The sequence below is a fragment of the Nuphar pumila genome, chromosome 17 (genome assembly GCF_984573655.1).
Source record: "Nuphar pumila chromosome 17, dmNupPumi1.hap1.1, whole genome shotgun sequence".
NCBI classification, from domain to species: domain Eukaryota; kingdom Viridiplantae; phylum Streptophyta; class Magnoliopsida; order Nymphaeales; family Nymphaeaceae; genus Nuphar; species Nuphar pumila.
The window spans coordinates 33,734,621-33,755,373 of NC_143265.1; the positions used below are offsets into that span (position 1 = coordinate 33,734,621).

General features: G+C 37.0%; 1 protein-coding gene across 5 annotated transcripts in view; it reads right to left on the minus strand.

Moving 5' to 3' along the window:
* LCAT3 (lecithin:cholesterol acyltransferase 3) overlaps positions 1–19,021 on the minus strand; it is a 118,093-nt gene extending 99,072 nt beyond the window's left edge. The window contains exons 1-3 of one of the 5 annotated variants that reach the window (XM_089993979.1): positions 18,693–18,828; positions 18,334–18,572; positions 487–603 (exon numbers count right to left, since the gene is read on the minus strand). In XM_089993979.1, the coding sequence (XP_089850105.1) occupies positions 487–540 (54 nt within the window). In that variant the 5' untranslated portion in view covers positions 541–603; positions 18,334–18,572; positions 18,693–18,828. Of the gene's footprint in view, positions 1–486; positions 604–18,333; positions 18,573–18,692 lie in introns of all 5 variants that reach the window. The other 4 variants (XM_089993980.1, XM_089993976.1, XM_089993977.1 and 1 more) reach the window with 4 other exon arrangements.
* Between the last annotated feature and the right edge of the window lie 1,732 nt (positions 19,022–20,753).

Sequence of the window (20,753 nt, forward strand, 5' to 3'; positions counted from 1 at the left end):
GAGAACCAAATGAATGTGGATTTGGATCATGGATCCAACCTGGACTCATAACTTATTTAAAACACAAAAATGAATTTAAACTTTAAGAAACATATATATAAGTAAAATGTATATATTTATATATTTAAAGAGGATATGATAGGGTAGAGTTCTACCTTCAAGCAATCCTTCTAGAAGGGGGCGTCACCCCTTAAGAAGGAAACTCCTCATTAAAAATAAAAATAAAAATAAAAAATAATAAGAAAGAATGTAGAGATAGAGTTCTACTTTGGGTAGAACTCTACCCCTAACTAACTAGAAGGGGGTGTCACCCCCTAATAAGGGAAACCTCTCTCTTTATAAAAAAAAGAGAGATTAAACCCCTCTCAAAAATCGTGAGCTGAAAAAAAAAAAGAGAAAAGAGAGAGAGAGAGAGGAAAAAAGGAAAGAAAAGAGAGAGAGAGAAAGTGGAAAGAAAAGAGAGAGAAAGAGAGGTGCAGTGTGTACCTCCTCAACGTCACCACCATCAACTTCTTCTTCGTCTTCTAACTTCTTTTTCATGAATCATCAAAACAAGGTACCGGATTCTCTATCTATTCCGATGAGTGGAAAGATCTATGTAAACTGAAAGTATAGGTTTGAAGAGAAATCAAATCGTATATTTCTATACAGATTTATCAACGTTATCAAATCTGGAACTACATTGATAGAGTCGATTTTCTTTTCAGCCTATATATAAGTATCTACACACACACACACACACACACACACACACACACACACACATATATATATATATATATATATATATATATATATATATATATATATATATATATATATATATATATATATATATATATATATATATATACTGTTAATCTAGCTGTCATTTTTTTTAGCGTAGACATGAATTTTTTTAAAAAGTCTGAACTTTTATTTTTATTTTTGGTTGAGGTTTTAACTAGTTATCATTTTTAGACATAACTTAGCATGAAATTAATATGCGTGTGGGAGTTGACTGATGCTGTCCAGATTTATTTAACTGTGATGTATTAATTAAACCTGTGAAATTACAGCTTGATTTGCGTGTTCAGGCATCAAGGTTTTATCCTTGGAAGTATGTGTGCTGTGTGCACACGCGCCAAAAAAAAATGTATATAGAAACTGGTACGTGGTGTGTGTCATGCATACCCACGGTTGTGTGCTGTGCACACCCGCATGAATCAGATTTGTGAATTATGTTGTATTTTGTAAGTATTTATCAGCATGTTTTTGAATCTGATTGTATATTTTAATTACAGCCTGAATTTGTTTTGCAATCTGTAGAAATTGAAATAAGCATTTAACCATGTTAGTTACAAACAGTTTCAATGCAGACAGGTTCAGATCACTCTTAGATTGAAAAAGTATTTTCGGTTGTTAGTTCTTTACTGATTCTTTTTACTGTGTAAAATTTTTATGGGCATGTAAAATTGTTTGCTACTGCATATGCCTAGAACCCATCAAGTTTGAGTTCTTGAATTCTCTTGAATCTTCAGATTTGGATGGGATCTCTGAATCCGAAATATATATGCATACATACGTCGACCAGAATATATATATATATATATATATATATATATATATATATATATATATATATGTTCATGATTTCGAACAAGGCATATATCTGTTTGCACTTGAGCAAGGCAAGCACCTAGATCTGATTTTCAGAAATACACGTTGACACATATAGATCTGATTTTCAGAAATACACGTTGACACATCTAGGTCTGATTTTCAGACATGCACATTGACGCACCTAGATCTGATTTTCAGATATGTACACTTACGCACATAGATCTGAATTTCAGAGGTGCACAGTCACTCACTTATAAACTAATTTTTTTATCAGTTTGCACAAACATTCTTAAAACTGATTTTTAGAGCATTGAACAAGCACAAAACTGATTATGTTATTAGCTGTTCCGAATGTTCAAATCCTTTTTGGGAACCACAAAATCAGTTGGCCTTGGATAATTAGTTATATCTAAACCGAATGTTGTTTGTTGTCATTCGGTTTGTGTGGATGTTTAACTAAACCTGATTCTAAATGAAAGTTGGGCATATTTTTAAAAATTGATTTCCCTAGCATGTCACAAAAATCTGATTTTCATGCATGTAAAAGGAATCTGAATATTTTTAGTTGCTTGGTTCAATGTGCATTAGCTTATGTGTGGTGGATATGCATTGATGTGGTATTGTGGACTCCAGCTTGAATATCTTTGTGTGATATATGTTCACTAAAATTTTGCAATGACATTTAAATTGTCATTCAATTGAATAGTGGTTATGTGTGAATTATTGATGGGCCTTTCAAGGATTTCAAGGACAGAAGCATGTGTTGTTCTTGAGTTAGTGAAACTGTAAATGCATTGCAAAATGATTTTTGAAAAAAAAAATTGAATTAATTACACTGTTAAATTAATAAGGGAAGAGCCCAAATTTGTTATTGCATATGGATTTGCATAATTGTTCTTGTGTAAAGAACTCTTGATAAATTAAAATGGTAAAAGAAACTAAACATTATAATAATTTTCTTTCTTGGTATCCCTTTGAAAGGGTGAGAACCTTGGATGGTGCTCATGGGAGACCGTGAGGATACTAAACATCGTGTACAATTGTTGTCCCCAAGAACCCGATATGTGGTTCATGTTCCCGGCCACGGTTGTAGGAAACTTTCAACCACTTTGCCTGGGGGTGGTCTTATTGACTTAGCTTTAGTTATTGATATACCAAGAAAGTGCATCAATGGTTGTAGATTTACATTTATGTCCTGGCATTAGGTGAGGATTCCTAATATTCTGATAAATGATGAGGATTCTTGATATCGGTCGAAGAACAAGTGTGGAACCCAGTAATTAAAATATAATTTGTGTGTTAAGCTATGACTGTGAACTTTCTTGAACCTCGAGAACTTTATCCGTTTTCAGTATCTGCAAGTTTGTAAGAAAGTGAAAATTAAATTTGTGTGCATTTAAATAGGGACATGCATACAAAAGCAATTATGATAATTAACTTAAAAAGCTAAGCATGCATGTTGCATTAATCTATGCATCCTTAACTGTTTAGCATTAATTTCATGCATCCCTAAATGTTTGATATGTTTGAGTTAGCATGAAATTGTTGAATGCTTGCTTGAATTGCTTAGATGGTACGTTGTTCTGATGATTTGTTGCATATGATTTCTCTTAAACTTGTGTTTGATTTATTTTATGTTATTTTTCTTATTGTTGGAAAGTTAGAGGATTTCGTACAAGAACTTTGGTTCTTACCCATTTTTTAAAAATGTTTTTCAGACACTGAGGCTCCGTGATAAGAGGAACTGGCTAGCTAGAGTAGTAGAGGCTTGTGATCTGGTGGTCGGGGTTTTGATGTGCACAGGATGAAATAGAGTTGATTTTAAATTTATGAACTCTCTTGACTTATTTGATTAAATAAATGAAGTTCAATTCATAGTTTAAATTGACTCTACGTTTGAAATGGTTGATGGATTAGGAATATTAAATCTTAATGTGCCTCTGGTCCTAGGGAGGTTTTCCACAATGGTTTTTAAAAAAAAAATCTGCATTTTTCGAGGGTTAGTTTGGGGTCGTTACACCAGTTGATGCTACCTCAGCCACATGAGACCCATGCCAAAGTGACACCACATCAACCATGTGGGACCCGCCCATGCGTACCCCTCATTCAATGAGAGAAATAAATGCAAGTGGGGCCAACATAGGGCATCCCCTCTAGAAGCCTACATGGAAGATGTGTGGGCCTTACCCAATTGGCGCCTCCCAAGGGTCATTAAGCCCTCTCATGGAAATCATGTGGCCCTTTGGGGTTCTCTCCTTAATGATCCTTTGAAACCCAAGAGACTCTTGTGAATTTGGGCCCTTATTAAGCGAATTAGGGAAATAAGTAGTATCTAAGTAGGGAAATAGGTAGTATCTAAGTAGGTGTTATTGTTTAATTGTGCTTTGTTATTTGTAATGTTTTTATGAGAGATCTTTTGGTCTATAAAAGGAGCTCATTTTGGATGTATAAACATAAAATGAATTAGAACCCTTCTCTCAAAATTGTCTTATTCTCTTCTCTTCTCTTCTCTTCTCTTCTCTTCTCTTTTCTCTTTTCTTCTCTCTAGTTAACGTCCCCCTCTCTCCTTCCTTACCCATGTGAGTCCTTACCTCCTGACCCATTCATCCTTCTCTAAGGGCTCTTCTCTTTACCAATTGAGGTAGTTTAGACCTTGCTTGAGTCTGAAATTTCCTAAGTACAAAGTAGGACTGCTTCTACTTTGAGTTCATGTGGATTGCACCAACATCTCGACCCAACCTAGCCTCGTATATAGAACCTTGGCCAACCCCGAACAGACCAAACCTTTCCCCAGCCTTAGAACATCCTTTCTAAAATGTGTAAGTCGTTGGAATTCCTTTCCTAAGCCTCACTTAAGCCTTAACCCCTCCTAAGACCAAACCTGTTCAGAATCTGTTTTCTGGCATAGCTAAATTTTTGTCAGACTTGCAGAAGTAGCCCAGCCCAAACAGTTAGTCATTCGGGTTTGAAACTTGGATCCAAACTCCCATAGGATACCTATATCAAACCCTCCAAAAATCAAAATTTTATCGTATCACCGTAAGAAGATATTGATTTTACAAACCAGGTTTGTTTTACCCAAACCCAGTCTATCCTGCAGAAAACTTAATCTTGACCTGCAACTTGCCCGATTTTTAATTGTCAAAATACAAATCCCCTGACCCTAAAATTTGGCACTCATATTCATTAAGGTGTCTAAAATCATCCCCTAATTTTTGGGATTTTTTTGTCACCCCATTTGGGCATACTAGATTTTATACCAAACTTTTGTGAGAACCAACCTACCTTGTTACCCGAATTGACTTTTTGACTTAACCCTCAACCTAACTTAACCCACCTAATTCTCAAAACCAGAGTTACAGGAAGCGCCATAGGGAGTGGGAAAGTGCGCTTCCCCTCGCTTCTCGCTTTTTTCCTTTTTTGTAGTTTTTTTTATTTATTTATTTCTCTTTTTTCGCTTCCCCCTCGCTTCCTAGGTTGCTTCTGATTCGCTTTCTAGGTTGCTTCCGAGATGATTCCTGGTTCACTTCTAAGTCGTCTCACATTTTTCGCTTCCTAAAATTTTGAAAGTGCCTCGCTTCCCGCTTCTGCTTCCGACTTCTGCTTATCACTCATGCTTACTCGACTGGCAACTCTGCTCAAAACCTAACCCAAGCCCACTGAAACGCATCAAAGCATCTGCAAGGCCAGATTCACAACAAAAAACCTCAAAAATACCTAGTTCACGCTCTAGTAAAACATATTTCTAGTAAACATATTCTATTGACTATATATAAGGAAAATATAAGGTGGTTTTATACCATGACACCATACGGTGGTACACACTCTTGTTTTTATGCATTTAGCCACCAAATGGTAGATCTAACTATATAGACAGCATACAAATGTGTTTATATGGTTTATTTACTATGTTAGAAGGTTTTATCATGTCTAATACATCATAAGCTATGTCACCTGGGTAAGGGTGCGGGTATGGGTACGGGTTCAAAGGGTACGACACAGCAATTCCAAAAAATGTGGGTACGGGGACACGGCTAAATATATACTAAAAATATATATATTATATATCTAAAATATATATTATATATCTAAATATATATTATATATCTAAAATATATACTGAAAATATATAATATAATATAGGACAGGGAAAATGTCGTGTCCAGGTACCAGTACCCGTGTCGACACAGGTACGGCACCCTAAGTGTCGTGTCCCTGTTACATAGATCATAAGATCCTATTTTTGAGACAGTGAAAATCAACTGCTCACAATTAGTGAAAATAAATGTTGTCTAGAAAGTATAAAAGATCATATTTCAGTCAAATTTAATACATGAAAATAGTAAATAGAACATATCAAAAATAATGTTTAACATGTTCTATTTACTATTCCCATGTGTGGAAGTTGACTAAAATATGATGTTTTACACCATAAGAAAAAAGCACCGAGTGAAAAAATTAATTGAATTTCTTTATTTAAAGTTTTAAACCACCAACCAAAAAACGATGCAACATAATGAAGCTGAAGCGTAGGATGAAGTTGTTGTGTTATGACCCGTATGTAATAAAATGGTGGTCTTCAACAAATGCACAAATAACTCACAAACAAGTGTCTATTGGAGACACTACAAGCATGACCCTTGAAAGGGTATAAAGGGAAGAACACTTGAAAAATAAATAATACTTTATTCATGAACAAAATGCTTAAGAAGCATGGTTATTTACATTGAAGGGGTTCACCCCTATATATACAAAAAAATGGGAGAGAGGAGAGCTCATTTTGAGCTCTCCAAAAAGAGACGTTGGATTCCAACGTCTCTTAATATAGCTGTTGGACTACAGTCCAACAGCATTTATTATTATAGCTGTTGGACTATAGTCCAACAACATTTATTATAGCTATTGTACTACAGTCCAACAGCTACTTGCACAGTCAAGTTCCAACAGGAACTTGACTGGATCAAAATATCTAGTTTCTATTGAACTAGATGCTAAAAAAAGAAAATAAAAAAATAGAAAAAGAAAATATAATAATATTAAATAATATATATATATATATATATATATATTGCAGTTTACATTTTAACACTCCCCTTCAAACTTACGGTACAATGAGCGAAAGTTTGTCTAAGAGGAAGTGAAATTTGGGAGCAGCGAGAGGCTTGGTGAAGAAGTCTGCTAATTGATATTCTAATGTAACATATGGCAGATCAATGGTTCCATGTAAGTATTCCTCTCTGACATAGTGACAGTCCATCTCAATGTGTTTAGTGCGCTCATGGAATGTCCGGTTGCTTGCAATGTAGATCGCACTTTTGTTGTCACAGCACATCTTTAAAGCTTGCGTTGCTTTAGCTCCCATATCCGCTAGCAATCGTCTGAGCCAAACAACCTCCATAGTGGTGGTTGCCATGGCTCTGTATTCAGCTTCGGTGGAGGAAAGAGAGACTTTCTGTTGCTTCTTGCACCTCCACGAAATTAAGGTTTCACCTAGGAACACACAAAAACCAGTAGTTGAGTGTGTATTATTGGGATCACCTCCCCAGTCAGCATCAGTATATGCAATTAAATTTAATTAAGATGAAGTAGACAACAAGAGTCCTCGTGAAAGAAAGGATTTTAAGTATCTAATAATACGCAAAATCGCTCCCATGTGCACGGAGGTGGGAGCATGCTGAAACTGACTGACTGTATGAACCGCATGAGTTATATCTGGCCTAGTAATGGAAAGATAAGAAAGAGCTCCAACAAGTTGTCTATAAGGAGTAGGATCATCAAGAAGTTCTCCATCATCAATTTTCATTTTAACATTGACAACTTCTGGAGTGTCTACTTTCTTATCATCTGTAATTCCAGACCTGGAAACGATATCAAGAGCAAATTTAGATTGAGATATCAAATACCCCCGAGGGGAATAAGCAACTTCAATGCCTAAAAAATATCTTAATAAACCTAAGTCAGTCATTTCAAAGTGAGTGGTAAGAAGAGATTTGATATTTGCAACTCCCTGTTTGTCGCCTCCGGTGATGATCATATCGTCCACATAGAGAAGAAGAATAATGATGCCTGCATCAGATTTCTTAACAAACAAAGCAGTGTCAGTTAAACAAGGTTGAAAACCAATATCAAGCATAACATGACTAAATCGGTCATACCAGGCTTTTGGAGCCTGTTTAAGACCATAAAGAGCTTTTTCTAGACGAAGAGCTTTACCCTTAGGGATACTAATACCAGGTGGGGCTTCCATGTATACTTCTTCAACGAGATTCTCATTCAGGAAAGCATTTTTGACATCTAATTGAAAGATAGGCCATGTTCTAATGGAGGCCAAGGCTATTAAAGTTCTAACAGTGGTCATACGGGCCACAGGAGCAAATGTTTCTTCATAATTGATGCCATACTCTTGGCATATCCTTTTGCTACTAAACGGGCCTTATATCTTTCCAGGGTCCCATCACTTTTGGTTTTGACTTTGTATACCCACCTACAACCTATAGGTTTCTTACCCGGAGGAATATCTTGTATCGTCCAAGTATTGGCCTTTTCTAGTGCATCCAATTCTATTTTCATGGCTTCTATCCATTCTATATGATTTTTTGCTTGAGAATAGGATGATGGTTCAACATATGATTGTATTAATGTAATGGCGGCCCTATACGTGGGTGAAAAAGATTCATAAGACACAAATTTTTCTGGAGGTTTAGAGATTCTAGACGTTCTTCTAGGTGAGACTTCAGAGTATTTTTGTAATGCACATGGAAGATTTTGCTCTCTACGTCTTCAATATTGTAGACTAACATCCCTATGGATTTGCTCTTCATTATCATCATTTTCAACAACAATAGGACTTTGATCATTGTCAAGGTCACATCCAACATCACATTCATTGGATTTTGAAGTTGGATCAATTAAAAACGAGTATTCAGTGACATCCTTGGATTTTTCAAATTCAAAGAAGCTTTCTTTTTCCAAAAAAGATACATTTCTTGACACATATAATTTGTCATTTTGAAAATCGAAACACCTGTAGCCTTTTTGATTATCAGCATATCCTAAAAAGGCACATGGGATTGCACGAGGAAAGAGTTTATCATTTCTGTTGGTGAAAACAAAACATTTGCATCCAAAGACTCTTAATCTAGAATAATCTGGAGTTAAATTAACAAGCTTTTCTATTGGAGTTGTATTCTTTAATGAGGAAGATGACATCCTATTAATGAGGTAGGTGGCAGTTAGGACCGCTTCAGCCCAAAAACTTTTTGAAACTTGATTTGCAATTAGCAATGTCCTAGTAGTTTCCATAATGTGCCGATGTTTGCGTTCGGCTAGGCCATTCTGTTGTGGAGTGTGTGGACATGATCTTTGATGTGTAATACCATGTAAATTGAGATAGTCTTTGAATTCGTTGGACATAAATTCTCCCCCTGAATCAGTGCGAAAAACAGAAATATCATTTTGAAACTTATTTTTAACCATTTTATGAAATATTTGGAAGTTAGCAAAGACATCAGATTTATGTTTAAGAAAATAAATCCAAGTATGTCTAGAAAAGTCATCAACAAAAATGACATAATATGTATAACCACCTTTGGAAATAACTGGTGCGGGGCCCCAAACATCCGAATGTATTAACTCAAGTGGTCGTGAGGAAACAAAAGTTCTACTAAGAAATGGTAACCTTTTCATTTTGCCAAGAATGCAGTCTTTACAAGAAAAATTTTCAGAATTACAAAATTTTTCCAAACTTGGAAAATATTGAATTTTAGACATATGAGGATGGCCAAGCCTTTTGTGCCATAAATCCAATTTTAATTTCTGAATATTATAACAAAATGCATTCTTGGGTAATTCCAAAAAGTCCATGTAATAAAGTCCTCATTCTCTATGGCCTTCCCCAATCAGCTTCCCTGACTGGCGATCCTGTACCCAACACCCATGAGAAGAGAAGGAGATATTACATCCATAATCAGATATTTGCGAGACAGATAAGAGATTCAAATTAAGTTTAGGGATATATCTAACTTCTGGGATAAAAAATCTTTTGGATTTTTGAAGATTTTCAAAACATCCTATTCCTTTTACTTCGAGAGATGTGCCATCGGCTGTAAAAACCTTTGACACACTTGACATTCGGATAAACTATTGACATTTGGGGTCATATGAAAAGAAGCACCAGAATCTAAAAGCCAAGGAAAGTTACCTGGACCGGAGAAAGATGCAACTGCCGCTCCAATTGAGGCTTCGGTTGAGGAGGATACCCCTTTGAGAAGAGGTTGAAGGATTTCCATCAGTTGAATCATAGACACAGGTGCATCTTGATCTTTTGACTCAGATTCAACAGATGCAACTCTTTTTTCTTCTCTTCTTTTTAACTTTGGACATTGAGGCCTATAGTGCCCCGGTTCATGACAATGATGACAAATAACTTTTCTTTTATGAAAGTCGTCGTTTTGCCTTCCAAAATGAGGCGGCTTGTAAGTACGAGTATGATTCCCCGGTCTAGATACAGCTAAAACGGAGTCATCATCAACTTTTGGAGTACTTTTTCTAAGTCTATTTTCCTCCATAATGAGCTCTTCTATAGTATCAGCAATAGAAGGAATTTTTCCACGATGTAAAAGGGCCGATTTGGTGGATTCAAACTCTGGCCTTAGACCATTCACAAATTGATAGAAATGTTCCATATCGAGTTGCTTTTGGCGAAGCTCGATGTCTTCGGCACAATGCCATTTGGGATCAAGAAGAGCCAACTCTTCCCAAAGTTCGGACAACTCATTATAATATTCTCGAATAGTTTTATCTTTTTGAGTCATTGTCCGAACTTTATCTTGTAAATTGCATACATGTGCAATATCTTTAAGGGAATACATGTTTTTGAGGTATTCCCAAGCCTTATCGGCATGCTCAAACTTAGCTAGACTAGAGCATTTTTTAATGTCTATGCTATTGATGAGCCATGACATAATTTTTGCATGCCCTATCCTCCATTCTTTTCATTTCTTTTCATAAGTGGCTAACGCCTTACTCTTCTCTTCTTCCGTTAGAGGAACCTCTTTATCACCCTCTTTCTTGGTAAGAGATAGTTTAGGTTCCAAATCGGAACCATCCACTATACCCCATAAACCTTTTCCCCAAATGTGGTGCTTCATAATCGAAGCCCACATTACATAGTTAGTATCATTTAGCTTCATAGGAATGATGGTGATCTTATCATTGTCATCCATCTTTTACAAGGGTAAGAGAGGAATAAATAGGAGGAGAGAGAGAGAAAAATAAAAAGAAAAGAAAAAGAGTAGACAAAGGAATAAGAGAGGATACAAAACCAATTTTTTTTTGTAGCACAAGTTCGCCTTTCTTCAAACAAATCTTCTTGAGCCAAGAACAAGGTGATGAAACACCTTTTGTAAATGTGGCACGGAAATCGAGGCGAAAGCACTTCAAGATCTAAGGATTTCGTAGCTTTGATACCATGTAATAAAATGGTGGTCTTCAACAAATGCACAAATAACTCACAAACAAGTGTCTATTGGAGACACTACAAGCATGACCCTTGAAAGGGTATAAAGGGAAGAACACTTGAAAAATAAATAATACTTTATTCATGAACAAAATGCTTAAGAAGCATGGTTATTTACATTGAAGGGGTTCACCCCTATATATACAAAAAAATGGGAGAGAGGAGAGCTCATTTTGAGCTCTCCAAAAAGAGACGTTGGATTCCAACGTCTCTTAATATAGCTGTTGGACTACAGTCCAACAGCTACTTGCACAGTCAAGTTCCAACAGGAACTTGACTGGATCAAAATATCTAGTTTCTATTGAACTAGATGCTAAAAAAAGAAAATAAAAAAATAGAAAAAGAAAATATAATAATATTAAATAATATATATATATATATATTGCAGTTTACATTTTAACACTGTATTCATCACATTAAGAAGGGGATATATTTTGAATCTAGATAATCCCTATCTCATCCCATTCATTATTCAGTTACCCATCCATTTTGGATTCCTCTACGATGGGTTGAGGAATATGAATATATATTTTTAAGAGAGAGGTCCCCAGAAGTCACTAGATAGAAAAGTGCACATGCCTCTGGGTGCCCATCTCCCGTGCGTATCTAGGAGAGATTGGAAGGCCTTTCCCTCACCTGTTTGACGTCTTCATCAACATCATCTTCATTCCGCTGCACTCATGGCAGGAGGTATGTATTTATTTTCAGTTTTAGCCCTTACAATTGGTATCAGAGCCTAGCCTTTCCGCCGCCGACGATGTTGGTCGTCGTTTATGAAATCTATATATAGGATTCATTAAGATATTCGAGATCCGGCGAAGTGCTAGATACAGTTAGCCGAAAATCAGTCAACTGGGATGGGGCTTTACCCTCTGCTGCGTCACTCAGACGACCCATGGTTGGATATTGACGCCGGTTCGCCGGCGGATATCGTCATTGCCAGTGAACGCCCATCAGCCCTTATCGCTGATTAAGGGGCATGTCGGTAAGCGACGGGGTCGTTTTCGCCCTGCGTCTGCAATGTCTCTCGAATTATCCCTGTGACGGTGACGTTTTGGCACTTGGCCTCGACGATTCATGCCTTGCACCCGACCCTTAGCCATGGCGGCAATGTTGCGACCATCTTCATCGGCATTGTTTTATCGCCGGAAAGGTGTTCTATAGAACGGTGCTGGCAGCCTTGACGTCGGTGTGCCTTCGCCGCAGGTGGTGGTCGCGTTCGACGTTCTGGTTTTTCCAGCGCCTTGTTGCCTATGGCGTGACAGGGAGGTTGGTGACGTTAATTTTTTTTTCTTTCTGTAACCGCATGATTTCATGTTGTGAGGGGTTGTTTTTGCCTCATTACCTGATTTGGGTCATTTGGATCCAACCCAAGTCCATGTGACTCACGTTTTAAACTTGTTGTATTAAGTCACGGCTCGTTGGGTTTTTGGGTCCAGGCCTTATGTGGGTCATTAAGACCTGACCCAAACTGTTGTTGAATATTGTGCATATGCTGTTGGATTTATGCACTTAGGTTACAAGCTCACATTGTTGAGCAACATTCGTGCGGAGGTTGTGGGTTTTATTATGGACCATTTAGATCCGATCAAATGATTTAAAGTATACACAAATCCTTGCTAAACCAATTGACATCGGTATGTCGGGTTTTGGGTTCAATCCCCAAGTATGTTTCAATGGGGCTGATCCAATTCAGTTTAAACCTGAATTCATCAAGTTATGATAAACCTGTGTCAATTCATTTTTTTTTAGCAAGATTTGTGTCTAAAGTTGTTAATGTTGGATTTAATTCAGTTTTGGATCAATTAAGATTCAGTTAAATTTAATTCATTAATTTATTGATTTATAGATACAAATTAAGATTAATTGTCTTGTGTCCATTATTCAATAATGAATTAAATTTGATCCAAAAATTTAAATCCAATTTGAATCATATGCTTTGGAGTCAAATCGGGTCTATATGTTCGACATGAATATGAATTCATTCAATATGTACTGAATTTTGGTCTATTGTATGATTGTGCATGATAATTTAAATGAGTATTCTATGTAGTATTTTTGTTTATATAATGTATGATTATGCATTTAGTAAGAAATTCATGTTCGATATGAATACTCATGTGATTGTTGGATATTAATTGATGCCTATTCTTTATGGATAAATAAATATTTATTATACTAGGAGTAGCCTCAGCATCCTATGTATAAAATATATTTATTTTCGTTATGTTAAAGAGTAGTTATATTATTATTTGAGTATTTTTTATGAATAGCCTCAGCATCTCAAAATACGAGAATAATAATATTTTATCACATTAAGAAGGTGATATTATAAATTTATTGATTGTTCTATGGAATAGCCACAGCATCCGAGAATATGATATAAATTTATTATTATTACATTAAGTTAGCATTTTATGGCATCTCATGTTTATCATGTTCATATTATATTAGCATAATTTTGATTATGTGGCCACAGCAAGAATCATAATAATGCTATGTGTTGTTTACCAAAATAATAACATGTGTTATATTTTGGATTAAGTGAATTTTTATATGTGCTTCATGTTTAAGCAATTTATGGAAAGAGAGGATCGAGTTTGCTTTAGGGTGCATGGATTTAGATCTTGCGTTCTGTGAGGATGAACCATCCAAGCCTACAAAAAAAAGTACACAAGTACAACAAGACGCATATGATAAGTGGGAGCGGTCTAACCGCTTGAGCTTAATGCTTATGCAATCTCATATAGCAGACAACATGAGGGGTTTTATCCTTGAATGTAGGACTGCTCAGGACTTCTTGAGGGTTGTTGAAAAACAGTTTGAAAGTTCTGATAAAGCTCGTGCCAGCACCCTAATGACTAAACTTTATTCCATGAAGTACAACCGTTCCAGTGGACTGCGTGAACACATCATGGAGATGAACAATATCGTTGTCCAACTTAAGACACTTGAGATTGAGATGTCAGAATCATTCCTTGTCCATTTTATTCTTAATTCACTCCCTTCGTCATATGGGCCATTTAAGATTTCTTATAATACACAACAGGCTAAATGGTCTGTGAATGACTTATTAGTCATGTGTGTTCAAGAAGAAGGGAGGCTTAAGCAGGAGAGACTAGATAGTGCCCATCTGGTCACTCATAAGGAAAAGGGACATGCAAGAAAGGGGAAGAAAGTCCAAAGTTTTAAGAAGGACATTAAGAAGCCGAATGGCAAGTGCTTCTTCTGCAAGAAGACAGGACATGTAAAGAAAGAATGCCTCAAGTTTAAGGAATGGATGAAGAAGAAAGGTAATCTCTATATGTGTGTGTGTTTTGAATCTAATTTAATTGATGTGCCTCATAATACTTGGTGGATTGATTCTGGTACTACAATCCATATTGCCAACTCCTTGCAGGGTTTTCTAAGCCGAAGGAGTCTGATGCTAAGTGAATCATGCATCTGTATGGGAAATGGGATGCAATCACATGTGGAAGCAGTTGGAACTTTTAGGCTTATTCTTCAGTCTAGTTTTGTTTTGGATTTAGAGAATACATTTTATATTCCTTTATTTTCTAAAAACCTTATTTCAGTTTCCAAACTTGATGTATTTGGATTTCAATTTGAATTTGGGACATCTTTTTCTTTATATAAAAACTCCCGTATTGTTGGTTCTGGAATTCTTATAAATGGTTTATATAAATTGCTTCTTGATTCTCATTATGAACAAACCCTTTTAACTCTGCATGTTAGCATGAAACGTAAATGTGATAACGGTAAGTCATCAATGTTATGGCATAGGAGATTGGGATATATCTCCATTAAGAGAATAAAGAAATTAGTGAATGATGGAGTTATTAAAACTCTTGATTTCACTGACTTTGGGGTATGTGTAGATTGCATTAAGGAAAAGCAAACTAATCATAATACCGCTAAAGGTGCCAGAAGGAGCTCTGAGCTCTTACAAATTATACACACAGATATTTGTGGATCGTTTTCTACTTCATGTCTTGATGGTCAAAAATATTTCATTACCTTAATTGATGACTTCTCTAGATAACTGCATGAGAGATTTGAGGCACTACATGCCTTTAAGGAATATCAATCAATAGTAGAAAGGCATACCGGAAAAAAATCAAGATAGTGAGATCAGATAGAGGTGGTGAATATTATGGGAAGCATGATGATGGACAAAAACCTGGTCCATTTGCTAGATTCCTTAAAGAACAAGGTATTGAACCTCAATATTCAATGTCAGGTACACCATCACAAAATGGTGTAGCTGAAAGGCGGAATCGAACATTAATGGACATGGTTAGGAGTATGATTAGTAATTCTACTCTCCCTTTATCTCTGTGGAGAGGCCTTGAAAACTATAGTGTACATATTAAATAGGGTTCCTACTAAAGCAATTCAAAAGACACCTTTTGAATTGTGGAAAGGATGGAAACCTATTTTGGAACATGTACACGTTTGGGGTTGTCCTGCAGAGGTTAATATTTGGAATCCACATGAAAAAAAAGTTAGACATGAAGACAACCAGTGGTTATTTCATTGGTTATCCGAATGAGTCTAAGGGTTACAGATTTTATTGTCCATCTCATACTTCGAAAATAGTTGATGCAAGAAATGCCAGATTTTTTTAGAATGATGAGATTAGTGGGAGTGTACAACCTCGAGATATAAATTTCGATAATATACAGGAATCTGTTTCGGTTCCTGAAAATTCAGGTGATATGGTTGTTGTTCAAATGCCTTGTGTTGAACAAAGGAAGGCATTAGAGGGACAATCAATCAATGATGTACAATCCAATGAAGAATCAATCATCTTTGAAGTTGTAGATCCTACTCCTATATCCTTACAGGATACAGAACAAAGGGTAAGATCAACAAGATCTGGTAAAGTGATAAGACCTGCAATTGCTTCAGATTATGTCACTTATTTGCAGGAAGTTGACTATGACATTGGGGTTAATGAAGATCCTACATTGTTCTCAGAAGCCATGAGTGGGAGTGATTCCATAAAATGGTATGATGCCATGAAGGAAGAGATGGAATCTATGGCTAAAAATCAAGTCTGGGATATAGTCGAGTTGCCTAAAGGGGCCAAATCAGTTGGCTGCAAATGGATCTTTAAGACTAAAAGAGACTCATTAGGCAACATAGATCGTTATAAAGTCCGACTTGTAGCCAAAGGATTCACTTAAAAGGAAGGCATCGATTACCATGAGACCTCTCAAGTTTCTAAGAACAACTCATTTAAGATAATCATGGCTTTAGTTGCTCATTTCGGTTTAGAGCTTCACCAGATAAATGTAAGAACAACTTTTTTGAATGGAGACCTAAATAAACAGGTGTACATGCGTCAACCTGAAGGTTTTATCTCAGATAAAGGTTCCAACCTTGTTTGCAAGCTTAAGAAATCCATATATGGGCTAAAACAAGCTTCTCGTCAATGGTATATTAAGTTCAATGATGTGGTATATTCTTTTGGTTTCACTGAGAACATTGTGGATAATTGTATATACCTTAAGGTAAGTGGGAGCAAGTTTATGTTTTTAGTCCTTTATGTGGATGATATTTTACTTGCAACCAATAATTTGGACATGTTGCATGAAACTAAGCAGCTTCTTTCCAAGAAATTTGAAATGAAGGATATGGGAAATGCCTCTTATGTTTTGGGCATTGAAATTTACAAAGATAGAACTGAAGGAATACTTGGTCTGTCTCAAAAAACCTATATCAAAAGGGTTCTTGAAAGATTCGGTATGCAAAACTGCTCACCTACAGTTGCACCTGTTGTTAAAGGAGATAAATTTTGTTTGGCACAGTGTCCGAAGAATGAATTAGAGAAAAAGCAAATGACAGGCATACCTTATGCATCAGCAGTTGGTAGCCTGATGTATGCTCAGACTTGTACAAGGCCTGACATTTGCTATATAGTGAATATGCTGGGATGATTTCAGAGCAATCCTGGATCGGATCATTGGAAAGCTACAAAGAAGGTTATGCGGTATTTACAGGGCACGAAAGATTACATGATCACATACAAACAGACTGATCATTTAGAGGTGGTTGGTTATTGAGATGCAGATTATATCAAATGCCCGGATGATAGAAAGTCTACTTCAGGGTCAAACTTCCTACTTTCTGGGAGGTGCTATTTCATGGAGGAGTGGAAAGCAAGGCACTATTGCTTCTTCCACTATGGAGGCAGAATTCATAGCTTGTCATGATGCACTACCAGAGGCTATTTGGTTGAGAAATTTTATTTATGATCTTCGAGCTGTTGACACCATCTCGAAGCCTCTTAAGTTACTTTGTGATAATTCCTCTGCAGTTTTCTTCTCCAAGAATAATAAGTTTACGCGAGCTGGCATGCGTATTGATATTAAATATCTAACTTTGAAGGATTTGGTGCAAGATCAGATAGTGTCTACTGAACATATTGGTACAGAGTTCATGATTGCAGACCCTTTGACGAAGGGATTGGTGCCAAAAGTGTTTAATGAACATGTAACCCGTATGGGACTTTGTGTACCTTTAGATATGTGATATCTGACACTTGACTCATGTCATCATTTATGTTGATCTCATTTGTTAATGCTTTCATTTTAGACATGTCATTATGGTGAATAGAAAGCAATTCAGTTTCATTATTGTTATTGTTTGGACCTTAAGTTAGCTTTTAAGTAGCTTGATAATTAGATAATTAAGTATCATTGTCTCCCTTAAGAACTCATTCAAGGATAAACTAGTGGTAATGTAATACATTGAAGGATATATTCATTTGAGAGTATTTAAAGCCATGATTCATGCCATTAGGAGTTCTTGTTTAAGACTTTGATTGGGATTGCAGAATTGTGATGAATTAGGCCAAGTGGGAGAATGTTGGGTTATGACCCGTGTTCATCACATTAAGAAGGGCATATATTTTGAATCTAGATAATCCCTATCTCATCCTATTCAGTTACCCATCCATTTTGGATTCCTCTGCGACGGGTAACTCACTAGATAGAAAAGTGCACATGCCTGTGGGTGCCCATCTCCCGTGCTATCTAGGAGAGATTTGAAGGCCTTTCCCTCACATGTTTGACGTCTTCATTAACATCATCTTCATTCCGCTGTGCTCATGGCAGGAGGAATGTATTTATTTTCAGTTTCAGCCCTTACAGAAGCCAACCATGTGCTCTCAACCAGAAAGAAATACAGAAGCGAAAGAAGAAGCTCACCCACGCAGGGTCCAAAATGTCGATCGCATACAGACCGTAATCATCTTCTGGAACGACAATTTCAACATCGGGATCCAATGACTTCGTATAACCTAAAAAACCATGACTCCTCACAATCAGAACACTCCACAAAAGCGCCGCTAAAACCCCCGCAGAAAACCCCGCAATCATGCAAAACTCTTTATGAATTCTCTTCATCAAAACCACCATAAAACATCGCGACGAATTCAAAATCTAGGCTTTATCCATCAGGAAAAAAACACAAGAAAAACAAGAAAAAGCGAAAAAAAAAAGTTCAATTCAACCAAAAGTTCACCAGAAAATGGGAGAGAGAGAAAATGGAAGGAGAGAAGGTTCACCAGTTTTGGGGTTGTACAAGGACCAAAGCTTCCGCTTGAACTCGAGGTTGGCCAAGATGATCCTCACCCAAACCCTAGACTCGCCACCGTTCTTCTTGTTCTTGGCATTGAGGATGGAACCCCCCATGCCGGAGACCAGGAGAACGGGTTCCGGATTGCCATTTCTGCGGGCCTTCCGGCGTCGGAAGCACGAGAACCAGCCGGAACCTCCAAGCATCTCAGGCAAAGAACTACGGCGGTCAGGGTGAGGATTGGGGTCGGAGGAGGGGAGGCAGAAGAAGAAGCCGAAGAGGAAGAATGAGAGGTTGAAGAAGAAGCAGAAGAAGAGACGGCATGGCAACCCTCGACTGGACCATTGTCCAAAGTTCTACCCATGATTGCTTGGTTCTGACCGGATGGTGTGTCACTTGAATTGCCGAAAATGCACTCGTTATTTTCTAGAAATAACTAACAGGTCCACAACGAACATAAGTATGCCAGTGGAATAAATTAGTTTTAACTTTTCTTTTTCTTTTTTTTTGAAAGGCAATTTGGGATTAGGCAGACCCTAGGTAGCAATCGTGTCGGGTTGGCGGGTCGACCTGACGGGTTGGCGGGTCAGCATACCTCAACCCGAACCCGACCCGTTTATTAAACGGGTCGGCTGTGGCAAACACGAACCCGGTCCGTTTAATAAACGGGTAACCCAACACGACCCGCCAACCCATTTAAATGGGTTGGGTCGGGTAAACGGGTTCTCAGGTTCGCGGGTTCGGTTGATGGGTCGGGTTGACGGGTCGGGTTGGCGGGTCGAGGGTTGGCAGGTTGTCGGGTCGGGTTGGCAGGTTGACCCACCCGCCTAACCCGTTTATTAAATGGGTCAGCCAGGTTGGCGGGTTGGCATACCCCTAACATGAACCTGACCCATTTAATAAATGGGTTAGGGGGTCGACCCATTTATTAAACGGGTTTGTTTTTTCCAAACCCGCCTAAGAGGCGGGTTGGCGGGTCGGGTTAGGTTTTGCCACCCCTAGACCCTACCAGTTATTATTCAATCTTACTACTGGGGTTTGAACCTGTAACGTCCCACCACAAGGAGACGTGCACTGACAACTCCTACCAACCACATGGAGCCCCGTTGGTAAATTAGTTTAAGAGAAGAAGGGTCGTCATAAAAAAAAACTTTTAAGAAAAGAGAAATCAAACTTTCAAGTTGAAGAAAAAATTTAGCAGACATATTTGGAATGTTGCTGAAAATATATAGTGAAATCCAGTCATATAATTTTCATAGATTAGGTGCACTTTGAATTATGCTGAAAAATTAGTTGCTAATTTGAAATTAAAGTACCCCGTTTCTTTCAAAGAATGATCAAACGAAGAAAGGAGATCATGCTTTAAAAGATAATATACATACATCTTTATGAGATTATCTGAATTAAGCCGCCCCTATTTAACATTTTCTCTCTTAATATAATGAGATTAGGATAGCTTGACTGGAAGCAGATCAGGTCATGCTGAACATGAGCGTTTTTGCTCATGCCGACATCGTGGCCGTCTGTTTGTATTTTGGATGAATGCCACGTGGTTTTGTTGACTTTTGAGCTTTTTTAAAATGCAAATGGCCACGATGTCAGCATGAGCAAAAACGCTCATGTTCAGCATGACCTGATCTGCTTCCACCTTGACTGGCCTTTTTGTTTTTCTCTTTTTTGGTTATTTCCTACAATTCCAAACCTGTTTCACAGTGACACGCCATTTGGAGGACACGTTGTAGGTGAAACGAATTAGACACGCTGACACTGACTCTGACCATAGTGACAACGTTTAAAAATGGCAAATTATTGGCACCCAGAAACTCGCGAGAAATTGATTTTTTTTTTTTAATCTAGTTTTTTTTTACAAAATCTTGACAATAAAATTAAATTAAAATATAAAAATAATTTTGTATATAGAAATGTAAATACAAATTATTTAAAAATAAAAACATACTATTTTTTCATGATAATAAGTTAATAAAAACATAAATATCGTATCTAAAACGTGATATTCATGTTTTTGATTAAAAAATTGCAAGAAATTAAA